At 33.7% G+C, this 16,435-nt stretch overlaps 1 protein-coding gene across 1 annotated transcript in view; it reads right to left on the minus strand.

The window, feature by feature from the left end:
- Positions 1 to 6,756: 6,756 nt before the first annotated feature.
- The window catches only part of LOC133206196 (condensin complex subunit 1-like), a 32,085-nt gene continuing 22,406 nt past the window's right edge, over positions 6,757 to 16,435 (minus strand). The window contains exons 30-31 of the mRNA XM_061342132.1: positions 12,598 to 12,789; positions 6,757 to 7,051 (exon numbers count right to left, since the gene is read on the minus strand). Coding sequence (XP_061198116.1) covers positions 6,915 to 7,051; positions 12,598 to 12,789 — 329 coding nt within the window. The 3' untranslated portion in view covers positions 6,757 to 6,914. The remainder of the gene's footprint in view (positions 7,052 to 12,597; positions 12,790 to 16,435) is intronic.

Genomic DNA, 16,435 nt, shown 5'->3' on the forward strand with positions numbered 1-16,435 from the left:
TTATAGTATCATACACGTATTATAATACTTTTGTATTATAATACTTTCTTGTACACACGCTAATACATATCTTATAAGATTGTAAAAAGACTTAATTTAGGTATTTCCACGTGTTTTCCTCGCTATATTTGTTTATGAAAACGCTTGATGATAATTAGAAACAGATTGGTTAAACAATATGTTCACCGAATTCGATTGAGAAAGATTATTAGGACCCATAAACTATCTTCCTGTTTCTTTATTCAGAGCCTATTGTTTACAGCTCTGCTTCTTGCTTCTTTTTTGTGGTAGTTTCAACTTGAGATATTCCACAAATCTTCTCCTTCCCATAAAACCAGATTTTCGATAAGTTTACTGCTTAAGTCGGCCATTATTATTTACCATGTGCTTTTTTAGTGATGATAAAAGTAGGATGACCCCCAATGTGAGTACATTTGATTGGTTGAAAGTAAAAGATACACATAGTTCCGCTTGACTGTGTTTTAGTTTCAGTGGAATTTATAATTTGCTTTCTCTTTAATGTTTTTATACCAAGAATGAAAATGCATGAAAGATAGATAATAGAAGGAAAATACACAAGACCCTTTAAAAAAAAAGTTAAAATAGTCTTTGAAAAGACAAAAATTTAAAACTATAAAAGTATGGCACCAGGTGGATTCGGACCATGAGTGACTCTAAAAAGTATCTTCGGTGTAAATATTAGGCTGTTTTACAGACCTAACTATTCTGGCTTTGAAAACCATTTGTATAAATGCGAACTAGGTTTTAAAAATCAGGTTTCCTTAATATTTTTGTAGCTTTTTTTGTGAATTTCCACCCGAGGACAGAGATGCCCCTAAAAAATTCCTATCTTAAATAACCTATCAAAATATCATGATTTTATCTAGGAGCAGGCCTGCCCTGAAGGACTTCTGGGCTAAAATTTATGCAAAAATCTGTGCATCTTTTTACTATAAAAATTGTTTATTAATATGTTTTTACTTACATACAAAAAACAGCAAGGTAAATAGCGTCAAAACCATCAGGTACTTAAAACACCCTTTCACTCCACTCATTTTGATCCCTTTAACTATACATGTCTATAATCGCTCCATCTTCTCAATAACCTTCACTGAACACCGCAGGCCTTTAATTTATCAACAGCCATCCGTATAATAGGTACAACGTAGTCGGACCTACATAAATCGCCTACATAAAATCGCCATTAAAAAAACTTCTTTTTGACTGTAGGTCCAGATGGTTCGACCATTACCCAACATGAAGCCTACAGTTTCTTTTGTATCATTTATTAGGTTGACTACCGATTCCTTAAAAATGATAATTTGAACAAGGTGAGAACATGTCTCTTTTTCGATCATAAAATTTGGAAAAGTAGGTTTATCAATAACTACTTAGTAGTCGGTCAGAGGGTCAGTTTTATGTAATCAGATAACCGAAATAGCCAAGGGAGTACCCGTCAATATGTATCGGCTGTTGTTATTTATATCTTTTCATTTCAAATATTTATTTTTACTTCTAAAATAATAAAGACAGTTATCTTGAAAATTCTGAATGGAATTCAGTCAATACTTCCTACACCCTTGTTCATAAATAAGTTAATCTAAAACAAAAAGCAACAACAAACAAATTAAAAACAAACAAACAAGCAACAACAACAACGAAACATTAAAACAAAAAAGTACAGGTTTTCAAAAGATTTTTTAAAAAGGTTTTTGAATTTATTTCTTCATGAGCGATGACATTGTGCAATTTTGTTTGAATTATGCTAACCTTTTACAAACATTAAAGGTCGCTCGCGTGACGCAGTGCTTAGAGCATTTGCTCTATAGTCGCGGAATAACGATTTGATCCTTACGTCACGGATTCGAATCCCACTGTGGAACGTGGAGACTGGTCCTTCGGATGAGACCGTATTAACCGAGGTTTAACAGTAGGTCTCCTTGCGTATAATTTACCCCAGTGCAATTCCATGTGGAGTTTAACGGAACAATAGATCGAAGGCCCAGCTTACATGTAAGTGATGATATATAACAATGATTATAGAGGAAAATTAAGATTGGACAAAATATTTTGCTTGTTTGCTTGTAATTTGCCCCCCCCCCCTTTCTTCTCCTCTGAAATCAGTGATGATTAGAATTGAACAAGAAATCAGTCAGACATTTATGCTATCTCTGTTTGATAAAATATTGAACAGGTTGTGACCAATCGCCCAAATGAGATAGAATAGCCCGTCTGGAGTATAATATCCGAAATGGAATAAAAATCTACAGTGCAAAAAATGATTTTTTTTTATTTTGGCTATATCATAATACTTAATATGGGATAACTTTTGGCAGACAAGTTTTTCTGTTACCGTACAGTTTGTTAGATTGATCCTCAAGAAGTTTGAGAACTTCCAAGGGATCAATCTCCTTAACAGTGGACTATACATGCTTTCCAATGCTAAATTACATTCACAGTTAATGTATTTTTTTTCATTCTTCAAGCAAGGTCTTTAATAAATAGTAACATGTACATGTATGTGCTAAAAAAACTTTAAAAGTAGAAATATTTTATTGTTAACGTCTGTATACATGCAGTGAAGGTCGTGATTATCTGTTTATTGCTCACAAGTATAGAACTTTATGATGGTCTATTATGAATTCAAATGGGAAAAGATACGATAAATTAATTATAATAACGTTAATCAAGTGCATTTCGGTCACTTTAGTTTCGTAACTTTCATTCACTACATACACATACAAATATAAAATATTTTCCCCAGTATTAATTACAAACTAAACTAAGAACTAAAGGTAGAATTTACCTGTATGAACAAACTACGATGATGCGCATTGAAGTGGTAAATGGAACGATGGGGGCTTAAACAAAAGATACTTCCATTTCTTCAGAAAGAAAACTAGAAATATGTCCATAGGACATGAATGCCCCGCCGAGGGTATATTAGTAATGCAACATTTTAACACAAATTGAGAAAAGTGAGGTCAAGGTCAAAGGAAAGGTCAAGGTGAAAAAATATTGATGCAGTTGAATAGCTTACATCAGTATGTATCAGCATATGAAGTTTGACACTAATTTAAGAAAAGTGAGGTCAAGGTCAAAGGAAAGGTCAAGGTCAAAAAATGTAAATGCAGTTGAAAAGGTTACATCAGTTTGTATTAGCATATGAAGTTTGATAAAAATATTATGAATGGTTTCTTTAAAACTGAGCTAAACACTAATTTAAGAAAAGTGAGGTCAAGGTCAAAGGAAAGGTCAAGGTCAAAAAATATTGATGCAGTTGAATAGCTCTCATCAGTATGTATCAGCATATACAGTTTGACACTGATTTAAGAAAAGTGAGGTCAAGGTCAAAGGAAAGGTCAAGGTCAAAAAATGTTGATGCAGTTGAATAGCTCTCATTAATATGTATCAGCATATGAAGTTTGATAACACTGTCTTGAATGGTATCTTTAAAACTAAGCTAAAACTTATTTAAGAAAAGTAAGGTCAAGGTCAAAGGAAAGGTCAAGGTAAAAAATATTGATGCAGTTGAATAGCTGTCATCAGTATGTATCAACATATGAAGTTTGTTAAAAATATTTTGAATAGTTTCATTAAAACTGAGCTAAACACTAATTCAAGAAAAGTGAGGTCAAGGTCAAAAAGGTCAAGGTCAAAAAATGTTGATGCAGTTGAATAGCTTACATCAGTATGCATTAACATATGAAGTTTGATAACACTGTCTTGAATGGTATCTTTAAAACTGAGCTAAACACTAATTTAAGAAAAGTGAGGTCAAGGTCAAAAGAAAGGTCAAGGTCAAAAAACTTTGATTCAGTTGAATAGCTTACATCAGTATGCATCAACATATGAAGTTTGATTACACTATCTTGAATGGTATCTTTAAAACTGAGCTAAAACTTATTTAAGAAAAGTGAGGTCAAGGTCAAAGGAAAGGTCAAGGTAAAAAATGTTGATTCAGTTGAATAGCTCTCATCAGTATGTACCAGCATATGAAGTTTGTTAAAAATATCTTGAATGGTATCTTTAAAACTGAGCTAAACACTAATTTAAGAAAAGTGAGGTCAAGGTCAAAAGAAAGGTCAAGGTAAAAAAATTTTGATGCAGTTGAAAAGCTTACATCAGTATGCATCAACATATGAAGTTTGATTACACTATCTTGAATGGTATCTTTAAAACTGAGCTAAACACTAATTTAAGAAAAGTGAGGAAAGGTCAAAGGAAAGGTCAAGGTCAAAAAATGTTGATGCAGTTGCATAGCTCTCATCAATATCTATCAGCATATGGAGTTTGATAAAAATATCTTGGATAGTTTCTTTGAAACTGAGCTTTGAACAGAGCTAAACGCAAAGTGTGACGGAAGGACAGACGGAAGGACAGAAGGACGGAAGACGGACATGACAAACACTAAATGCCCCAGCCATATTCATGGCGGGGCATAAAAAAATGTCACATGCTTCATTCGAATTTCGGAACAGGTATTTGATAAATACAATAGCCAATCAGATTGGTAGTTTACATAAACACCGAGTAAACGCGTGTCCGATCGATAAATGTATTGTAATAACAAATAAGCATGTTAAATTCATAATTATGTACATGCATGTTCGTTGCAATACGTGAGTTTTACAGAATCTGGGAGTCTTTAACCCTTCCCAACTTCATAAAATCCCTACTTCAGCAAAACTTGTGTTGCTAGTCGCAGAGAGTTGGGTGCGACGAATAATGCTTTCTCGTTTTGAAAGAAATGGCCTGTTAATGGGCATGTCTTTGTGTAACAATTGACGTTCGATGAGAAAAACTCAAACGTTCCACTCAATCAAAATTTTAAATCATTTTTTTTATCAGTAAGTCAAACTAATAAAAACTAATCGACCTTCTATCAAGTGAAAATACATGTAATTCAACTGTGGTAACAGTAAGGAGAATATACTTCACTGTCAACTGCGTAATGAAGCTACAATGATGCGCATTGAAGTGGTAAAATTGCTCGTTTGAATATACGTTCTGAGTTTTCTTTTGAACGTTGGTTATTACATATTAACACGCCCATTCATTGCATGGGCCAGTGTGCAGGGAAACGCCAGTTTGCACTGAGATATTGGTGGTGGTGGTGGTGTGTGTGTGGGGGGGGGGGTATTAAGGTCAATTAACCGGGGGGCACCAGGCCTTCAATGAACATTTTATACCACATTAAAAGTATAAAAATTTACGTTAAAAAAGGGTGTTGGGATGGAGGCAGGTCCAGTGCACCCCCATTACCCCAGATTCTATGTGCCTGAATATATATTTTCACTCGAGTGAAAGTCGGGTACAAGTGAATTAACTTTCCAAAACTATTTGTATCATTTTGGAATTTTAGTCCAATGTCGAAAAACAATCTTTATGCTCACCTAGAAGGTCAGGTGCAGGTGAACATAACGTAGTATTTTTTTTCTACATTGTTGGATCTCAGCCAATCAGAGAGATGGGAATTATTCAATCATAAAATAAACCTTTTTTATGATTTCTAGAGACAGGAATGATAAACTGTAACATCCTACAGAGTGGATCGACGAACAAACAATATGCAAACTACTAAAAGTTCGTGGACTATCGCCATAAAATAAAAACCGGTTGATGTACTTCAATGAATTTTTACTCATTTATAGTTAGCATTATCTTTTCTATCTATAGAATAAACTATAAATCATAAGTTCTATTTTTTAATATACTGTTAATGTTTTTGTAAGCAATGGTATGACCAGACGGCGCAACCTCAAAATATGACGTATTTCTACCCAAATCTAACGGAGAATAACTCTTTTGATATGAGCATTTGTCATTCAATAATCACGTTTATTCACACAATTGTTCCGTAAAAATTGCAATTTTTACCTCATCCTGCAAGTACTATAAAATGTTATCGTAAATTTTAGAGAGAATGCTCAAACAATTAAGGGGTTAAAATGACGTCGGAATGGTAAAGGATGTTTCAATTTTCCCACATTCTATTAAGCTTCATTCACTGGGGGAAAAAAACTGGCATAGACCAAGGAAATGTTTAAACAGGGTACAGAGAAATAAAATGCATCCAGAGAACCTTTTTTGATTTAGGAGGAGGGACGATTGTCGATTTACAGGCCGGGTGTCCATTAAAATCAGTGAAGTCGGAAAAACAACGTTGCTCAAGTGCGGTAGACATTGAACTCCGACAAGCAAATTATACGCTGGAATAATCAAATGAGATTTTTTCCCTTTGTATAAACCCATTTAAAATAGTATACATTAAAATCAGCTGTTTATACGTTGTAAAGTCGTATAAAGATATTTCAGTCAAAACTTAATTCCAGGGAATCTCATGGAGAGAAGTGTATTGAGACAGAGGAAGAGAACATTGAGAATCAATGATGTTATCGGACGTCATAAAACCCAACGGCGACAGCGCCGGGTGATCTTATAATGTGTTTTTTTTTTATTAAATGACAACTTGGCTAATTATCAACGTATCAAGATAAAATTTCAAACACTTCTTAAACTTTTGTTGTTTTTTTTGTTACTTATACATTTTGTAAGCATCGACATCATATTTTCATTTTATCGCATCAGTCCACAAACTTTTTTGATAACCCCTCGTATATGATCCTGTTCCACAGTACAGACATTTGGATTTCCTTTGACTGCTGAATATTTTGCTTTTTAATGAACAGACAGCTGTTTAATTTTTGTTCTAAACCAACATCAATATATATTAAAACAGAAACATAACTCAGATTTAAATATTTGAACTGTGTTTATTAATAAATGTATAAGTTATTGCGATAAAAATGATTGGTATCTTAGCAAGAATGAGATAATGTCAAAGTTAGCAATTTTTCATTCTTTTTATTGGTCAATATTCATCAGGTGGGTGGGGATGTTTCATCTCCCTGTCATACGTCCCCATTAAGGTCCTGGAGTGGCACTATCCGCCGTGGGGAGTTTAGGACACGCCTCCCTGTTCGTTTTGTGGGTATGATGTCCGAGTCATCGGATTCCTCACCGTCACCCGTTGTCGTCCCTTGAGTCCCTGATAAAAAAAGAAATTCAAGGAATTCAATGACAACTCCAAGGTCAATATTGTAAGATATATGTATTACAAAACTCTTCATTTAATCTTATTTTAAGAAGTCTTCACTGCTATAAAAATTTTAATTTTGCCTGAATGCCTTCAAATTCATTTTACATGTATGTATTCACAAGAAAAAAGTAATTGTTAATGTTATTCATGCTTCTTAGTATTTTTTTCAGGGCACATGCAAAAAAAAAAAAATTAACATATATCGGGGACAAAGACATTGACTAATGGGGATTTGCAACATCTTGCATTCAATCATGAATCTACAAGATACACAAGAATGCATACTTCTGAAGATAATGGTCAAAATTTTGAAAGAAATTAAAAACTTTGAGCCATCACTACAATTTTGATCATTTTAAAATATAACTAAAACATTTTTTGATGATTTATTATTATGTAGCCCAAAATGAGAGAGAGAGAGAGAGAGAGAGAGAGAGAGAGAGAGAGAGAGAGAGAGAATGGTGTTAAGATACAACACAATTACAATTTTGACACTTTCAACATCTAATCTTTAGAAGTGGAATAAAATTGGGGGGATACATAGTTTTTGGTCTGTCTGTTCATCAAAACCTATAATCTTGCTTACAACAACACAGTTAAAAAAATAAATACTTGTGATCCTTCATTCTTGCCTTTTCATAGCTTTGAAATGGAAATAGTCAAAGCATGGTGCATTGAAAACAATAGGTTTTATACAGCAGATCTGTTATGACCCTGACCTGGCCAATTAGACAAAATCAAGGTCCTGAAAATCTTTGTCCAGTCCATTATTTTGAAACGGAGCTCAGTATAATCTATTTCACAGAAAAATACAGTTGTGATGAAGAATGTGTCATGAACTTGAACCAAGGTCATCTGAATGAGTTTGATTACAAGTATGTCATGCTCAGGGGCAATCTTTTTCACAAACACATCTAGTTTGACAATTTTTTTCCCCAAAATATCCACTTTTTAAAACAAGAGGCCCATGGGCCACAATGCTCACCTGAATCACTTTGGCCCTGCTGTTCTGCATCAGATTTTCCCCCCAATATTCATGTGATCCCTTACTGTGGTCCCACCCTACCCTGGGGGTCATGATCTAAACAATTTAGAATCTACACTATCTTAGGAAACTTCAACATAAGTTTCAGCTTTTCTAACCCAATAGTTCTTAAGAAGATTTTTAAAATGATTTTTTTTTCTATATATTTCAATGTAAACCTTTGATCCCCTATTGTGACCCCACCCTATCCCCAAGAATCATGATTTGAATAATTCAAAATCTACACTACAATATAAAGCTTCCACACACGTTTCAGCTTTTCTGGTCCAATGGTTCTTGAGAAGAAAATTTTTAAAGATTTTTCCTATAATATATTTCAATGTAAAACTTTGATCCCCCTAATGTGGCCCCACCCTAACCCCAAGGGGCCATGATGTGAAAAATTATGAATCTACACTACCTCAGTAAGCTTTCCTGTAATTTTAAGCTTTTCTGGCATGGTGGTTCTTGAAAAGAAGATTTTTCTTTGACCCCACTTTTTTTTTTTTTTTTTTGCCTTTTCTTGATTACTGTGAAATCACTTATTTTTGAGGGGGGTTTAATTTTTGTTGTTTTCGAGGTTTGAAGAAACCCACAAATTTATCTCCTCTACAAAATATAAAATTTCATGTACAAAACTACTCATCACTTCCCTAACCATGAAAGGAAATCCCCACTAATCAATCATTTTTCTTCAAACCTTGAAAATTTGTCCTTATGAAAATATGTGATTTTACAGTATCTCCCCTTGGAAGAGGGCTTGGCCCTTCAATTTAACAATTTAGAATCCTCTTCACCCAAGGATGCTTTGTACCAACTTTGGTTAAAATTGGTCCAGTGGTTCTTGAGAAGAAGTTGAAAATGTAAAAAGTTTACAGATGGAGGGATGGACAGACAACTACACAGATAGATGCCGGACAATGGGTGATCAGAAAAGCTCACTTGAGCTCTCAGCTCAGGTGAGCTAAAAACTTAAATCATTAGTACACATAATAGATTATGTGACATGTAAGACATCAAATGTACAGCATGATAACTATACAACTACATATAGATTAGTTTGAAAATTAAAAAAAAAAAAAAACTAGTTGCTCATATATGACAAAAATATGTGCACAAAACAAGCAAAATTCTAATGAAGTCTACAAAATTCCCATAAACAAGCACTCTGTTAATACATGTATTACTCATCTCTTGACAGACAAAACAATAGTCTGTCAATATTAGGAATATAGAACCAGAAAGCATACACAACACACAAAGTTTACCTTATATGCATTGCATTTACAAACATTCTGCTTGTAATATAAAAATTAAGCAATTAAAAACATTAACATTTAAGTATTATTTACATGTAAAGCATTAATATACATTTACATGTGTATAATGTATATTATTGCCCAATCCAGGGATCCCCCTGGCATCCTTTGTGCAAATTGTAACAGGGTTTAAACTCAGCAATTTTGTAACTTGTTTCCCTACATGGTGAATTAAAATATTGAAAGACTCCTATAATTTTGCCAGGTTTGGCATTTCAAAATTGATATGACCAAAATGCTTTACCAGAAACAATGTTTAATTCCAATACATTTGTTCTTCAAAGCATTTCAATGACATTTAGCATGGCAAATTTTCCATGTCCAAGAGAAGCAGCTCTTCCTCAGATGATTGTCACAAGAATATTGTCCTTGTCTAAATTTCCTTTCTTGTGTTTTCCATTTCCAATAAAGGGATATCTATGTTGAGGGTAGACAAGTTTAGCTATGGGTTCCTTAATTTGATACTTAACAAATTGTGTTTGTGAAACACTGATGCCCCCACAGGGGTAGACAAATAGAATTTTGCATTACTTGCCCTCGGACAGGTTACCATCATAAAATTACTTGTCCTACCAAAAAATATGCTTGTCCGACCTGTTTCTTAATTTAAACAAAATCATTAACATTAAATTATTTCTCAAATGAGACACTACATGGGAATCAACCTAGATCTAAAATCACTAAATTCTCCCAGATTTCTTTCGATATTTTCAGGGCATTGGTAAAGTCAAAGTTTCATTCTATTCTCCTCAAAATTCTTCAATAAGGTACTCCATATATTTTCTTTAAATTAATCTAATGAAAAAGGTGAAGATAACAAACAGTGATTGATCTGAAAAAACCTACAAACGAGAAAAATCTGTGAACACTGCTGCATGCCGATTGAGCTATCGACTTCATGACTATGTGATTGCCAACCAACAACACCAATTTTAATAACAGTAGCACGTCTGTATTCACAGAATGAATTTAATATTTTGTAAGTAAAAAAAGTCTAAAATCCAACTTAACCTTTTTGACGACATCAGAAGATGTCATGTTTTACGACTTGTGTTTATTTTAACAACATATTCATGGGTAAATTCTAGAGAAGTTCCGAACGAGTATTCAATATAGTGGTTAACAGCGGCGAAAACAGATGCTTTGTTGTGATTCATGATATTTTAAAAGCAGTAACACAAAAGACATATTGAGTATACGATTTTTTGTAAATAGGAAAATTAAAGCACTTGTCCGTGGGCAGGCACCACTTATCAAATAACTTGCCCACCAAACAAAATTGGTTGTCCCGGGCGTCGGGCAATGCTATTTGTCTAGCCCTGCCCCATATGGCAGCTCATGGCAAAGGTTAAAGTTTCTCAAAGTCAAATGCAAGTCAAACTCTGAGATCAAAAGATCAATAATATTGGTACCAAAAGAAAGGTCTTGTCACAAGGAAAATACCTGTGAAATATGAAAGCCCTTGCACCAACCGTTCAAAAGTTATGGGAAAGATTAAAGTTTCTCAAAAGTAAGTCAAACTCCAAGGTCAAAGTCAAAGTGTTGTTGGTACCCAAAAGAAAGTCTTCTCACAAGGAATACACATGCGAAATATGAAAGCGCTAGCACCAAGCATTCAAAAGTTAAGGCAAAGCAGGGGTGTGCAATTAAAAAATTCAAGTACTAGCCCACGGGCTAGTGGCAGCAATAAAGTCACTAGCCCCAAGTAAAAAGTTACTAGCCAAAATATAGAGGCAAAAATAATTAAAAAAAAAAATATTGCAAAAAGGTAATTGTTGATAAAGTCAGGGTACTAAGATCATTCTTTTTTAGAATTAAAGTTTAATTCTCGCTAGTAAAATTTAATCATATATAAATTTATTATTATGATAGAAAATAAAAAAGAATTTAAATCTTCCTTTTTTTTCTGATCATTGCACTAGCTCATCTAAAATGAAGCAAAAATCATTTTGTTTTCATCTTATATCATTAAATACACTGGAAATATATTTTATATTAATTACATAACATTTATCTTTCAGTTGATTGAGTGATTGTAAATAATTTAATGAGATATCTGCATCTTTACCATAAACAAAGGAATGGAGGAAATTCGGATTAGGAAAAAAACGATCGCTTTTTGAAGTAAATAAGTCAGGTAGTACTGCAAAATGGATAAGACTATGGAGATTTATGGACAATAGGAGCATGCTGCCTGGAAAATTTTTACTGGTTGGTATTTAATAGCAAAAAATGAGTGAAAATACGGTTGTGCTTTTCATATATTATATAGTTCGAAACATGAGCGCTGCGTGAAGTTTGAGGACGATTTTAGGGTACGGACAAATTTAGGGTATATGACGATATGTGTAGTTTTAATTTCTACTAGCCCAAGGGGCTACCTCCGTGCAGAAAACCACTAGCCCGACCCCCATAAATGGTAGCCCTGGGCGTCGGGCGATGCTAATTGCACACCCCTGCCAAGGAGAAAGTTTTTCAAAAGTGGGTCAAACTCCAAGGTCAAACTTGTTGGTACCCAAGGGAAGGTCATGAATACACATGTATAATATGAAAGCCCTAGCTCTAACCATTCAAAACATGACCAAGGTTAACGTTTTTTTGAAAGTAGGTCAAACTCCAAGGTCAAAAATATTTTTACCCAAGGAAAGGTCTTATCACAAGGAATACACAAGTGAAATATGAAAGCCCTTGCACCAACTATTCAAAAATTATGGCCAAGTTTAAAATTTGGCAAAATTTTGCAAAAGTGGGTCAAACTCAAAGGTCAAAAGTGTTGGTACTCAAAGAAAGGTCTTGTCACAATGAAAACACATATGAAGTATGAAAGCCATAACTCCAATCAAAAGTTAAGGGCAAGGTTAAAGTTTTTGGGGACAGACAGACAGATGGAGGGAGGGAGCAAAAACTTTATGCTTCCGAATCTTTGATTATGAGGGCATAAAAAGCCCATATGCTAGAGGAAAATTTAGTTTAAACCCTGTATAAGGGGATCTCTGACAAGACTTTATCTTAACTGTACAATATAAACCATTAATTAAAAAAATATAAAACAAAAACAATGACACATCACAAAACATTTAAAGCCGAGTTAAACACTCACAAAAATCAAAATGATGACTAATGAATAGATTTTATAATAGATACTCACTGACCTTGGGAGGATTTGTCGAGGTCAAACAATTCTATTTCGCTATCAGAATCTGAGTCAAAGGACACTTTAGGTTTCTGTCGTGTTGATTTCCTTTTGGTCTGGCGTTTTGGTGGTGTAGTATTCTCATCACCATCAACAAAGTCTCCATCACTGTCACTATCTATCTGCCGGCGGCCCCCACGCCTCCCACGAGCTGTAAATAACAATACCACAAATTCACTTCAACAGCTGATATTCAACATCTTAACATACAATTCATATTGTTCACATCAAAAAAAGATGCAAAGCCTACAGTGATTTCCACACATTTTCAAAACTATGCTATTTTACCAAGGGAAAAAATATACTATGAAGTTAACTGTGGTCAATCTCTAAAAGTTTGGATAAAAAAACTACCAGAAATTACTATCGAGGACATAGCTTGTTATCCACAGTGATTCTGAAGGGTGAAAATTACAAACACTTTTAATGTTAATAATTAAGTAGTTAGGAACAATGTTTACATACATATCAATATGTTTACATACATATCAAATTTCTATATTAAGGTTTCACTGTTTCAATGACTATATTTGGGAACTATTAACTTGAGCTGTCCAGAATGGAAAAAAATCCAGACTAATGAGTTTGACTGGGTTTTGCCATATTTGGCTATCTTATCTTAATCAAAGGTTACAGTAACCTAACTTTAATGTGTGACACACCTTCTACCCAAAATGCATCAGCTGAAAAGTTTGATGATTCTAGGCCTTGTCGTATTAAAGTTATGATTATAAAGTCTAAAACAAAATGACAACACGCCTCTAAAATAAAGAAAAATCATCCAATCATAATGAAAATACCTGGTGCACATTTTTAAACAGTGAAAAAGAATGTATCAGTTTTCAGACAAATCTATACAGTTGTCTCTAAAAACATCTCTGGATAAAAACATATTTACAGACAGACATTCTGGTTCCAATGATAAATTCATTGAACATTAAAACTGTGGCATATTCTGTTGATTTTATATATCGGACCAGGGAGCAAATTTTACAGGTAAGATTATTCATGAACTTTGCAAAATTTCAGGTATCCAGAAATCCAGAACAACTCCGTACCATCCCATGGGCAATGGTATGACGGAGCGTTTCAATAGAACCCTTTTTGATATGCTTGGAACTTTGGAATCTCATCAGAAAAAGAAATGGAAAGAGTATGTAGCACCTCTTGTACATGCCTATAACTCTACAAGACATGAAAGTACAGGCCAAACACCATATTTTCTCATGTTTGGACGACACCCTAGACTTCCTATTGATCTGGCATTTGACATTAACCAGAAGGAATATGAGAACCTAAACAGCTATGTCAAGAATCTTAGAGAAAGAATGAGAGAGGCTTACAAGATCGCCAAGGAATCTGCAGACAAAGCCAGAGAAAAACAAAAGAAAGGATATGACTTGAGATCAAGGGCATCAAGAATACAGGTAGGAGACAGAGTTTTAGTAAAGATAGTTAGCTTCGACGGAAAACATAAGATAGCAGACAGGTGGGAGGAACAACCTTATATAGTTAAAAATCAACCAAATAAAGAAATACCAGTATATATAGTAGAAAAAGAAAATGGGAAAGACAAACAGAAGGTGTTACATAGAAATTTATTGTTACCAATAGGATACTTAGATACAGACTCTGTTGATCATCCACAAATCAAATCAAGACCAAAACCTACACCAAGACCGAGACAGACGAAACTGAAACAGAAAACAAAGGAAGATGCTGAGAGTGACACAGAGAGTGAAGCTTCATACCAGCTGGTTAAACTTCCTGTAAATGTTGATACCAACATTAGTATAGAAGGAAGTATAGAAGAGATAGATGAGCTGCCACTGGGAGATATATCTACTGAGCAGTCCGGACCTCAGGAGGAGTTAGCAGACGAGGATTCTGACACTCCACCAGTCGCAGTACTGGAAGATGAAGATCATGTAGTACAACATGATGCTGATGAAGAAGCTGATGTTGATGAGGATGATGAGTCACACGAAGAACCAATCACTCTCAGAAGAAGTACTAGAGAACGACGAAAACCAACATATCTGTCAGATTACAAATGCCAAAGGATAGATCATGACTGGAAAGAGAAAGTTTTTATGCTTCAACACTTGATGGATATTTCAGACAAGAGGTATGAAAATGTTTTTATCAAATTAATTGCTGATGTAATGAAGAAATAAATGTATGCAATATTTTTATCATGTTTTTAATTTTAAGATGAAATGACGGGGACGTCATTTTTTCAACAGGGGGGAGTTTGTAGTAATGGGTTAGTTGAGATATTTTAAACTATAAATAATAAATCATAAAATAATTTAACAAATAAACACATTGCCTTAAATAATTAAACTTAAAGTTAGTTTGACAATTACAGTTACTAACCTCACAGCATGGTAGTACTTATTTTAGATTTAGAGTTATCTTTTCATAGTTAGAACTCTTTAGTGTATGCATAAGGTTGAGAACCAGTTTAGAGGTCAGTTATAGTCGATTGGCTATTCTTTGTATACATAGATTTTATTGGTAGGTCACTGAGGTCAAATTCCTTAGTGAGGATAGCCTTTGTCTTTTGAAATTCACTTTGAATCTAGCCATAAGTCAGAGAGCTATGATTATTTCCATCTTGGTTTGATACATATATTATATTTGACTGGACTTTGACCTGATCACAGTAAGTTCTCTTTTCTTTTACTAACATTTTATATATCATTTGCTTGGTTGAATGAATGAGTATGAATGAAATAGTATTTGATGAGTAAATGGAAAATGTGTAAATAATATAGTAAATGATTTAAATGAATATAAGTATACAAGAGACCTGTTTTAAAGTTACACTGATATATGAAAATGATGAGATCTGACCTGAAAGAATTTGTAAATATTGTATATTATAAAAAGTAGTAAATACAACTATTATGTTGTGTGGACAGGTTCAGATATGGTTGAAGTCAGGATTGACACATGTAGCTGTAACACCTAGATATTTACATATGCAGCCTAGGTCCACAACTTGGTATTTATTAATATAATTATTTTGAGATTTGTAAATATTTTTGGTAAATTATATAAATTTACTTGAGTTTTATGCGTATGGAGAAATAAGAGTTATTTCCCTTAATTGTGAATTATGAAGTGATAATTAGTAAATGAATAGGAATATCAGTGTAATATAGATTTTATGCTAATGGAATAATTTGTGATAAAATATACACCTACATTAATGTTATAAAATATTTATTATGTTTACATGTTTTGTAGGGTTGATATATATATCTATATATATTTAATCCACTGTCCAAATTAAAAGAACCCATTACAACTACAACCAGAGTGTTTTTCTTCTTTGTGGGAAAACCCGGTTACAACATGTATATCAAAGAATTGAAAGAAAATTGTTTAAGGTTGAATTTTAATTTTTTCCCCCATTTTCTCTGTCTTACCATGCAATTTTTTTTCGCTTATTGTCCCCTGTTGCACTAAAAGTGGGGGATGTTAATTTGGGTCTGTCTGTCTGTATTTCTGTCTGTCTGTAATACTTTTGTTTCTGCACGATATCTTGAGAAGCCTTTGAACTTTTGCAATGAAATTTACATAACAACTCCCCATGGCCTAAAGAGGACCCCTATTGATTTTGAGGTCAAAAAGTCAAAGGTCATAAACTCTGTCTATTTTAACACTTTCGTTTCTGCACCATATCTTGAGAAGCCTTTGAGCTTTTGTAATGAAATTTTACATAACAACTCCCTGTGGCCTAAGGAAGACTCCTATTGATTTTGAGGTCAAAAGGTTAAAGGTCAAGG

The sequence above is a fragment of the Saccostrea echinata genome, unplaced genomic scaffold (assembly GCF_033153115.1).
Source record: "Saccostrea echinata isolate AGI-Se365-2 ecotype Australia unplaced genomic scaffold, CSIRO_AGI_Sech_v1 ptg000054l, whole genome shotgun sequence".
Taxonomy (NCBI): domain Eukaryota; kingdom Metazoa; phylum Mollusca; class Bivalvia; order Ostreida; family Ostreidae; genus Saccostrea; species Saccostrea echinata.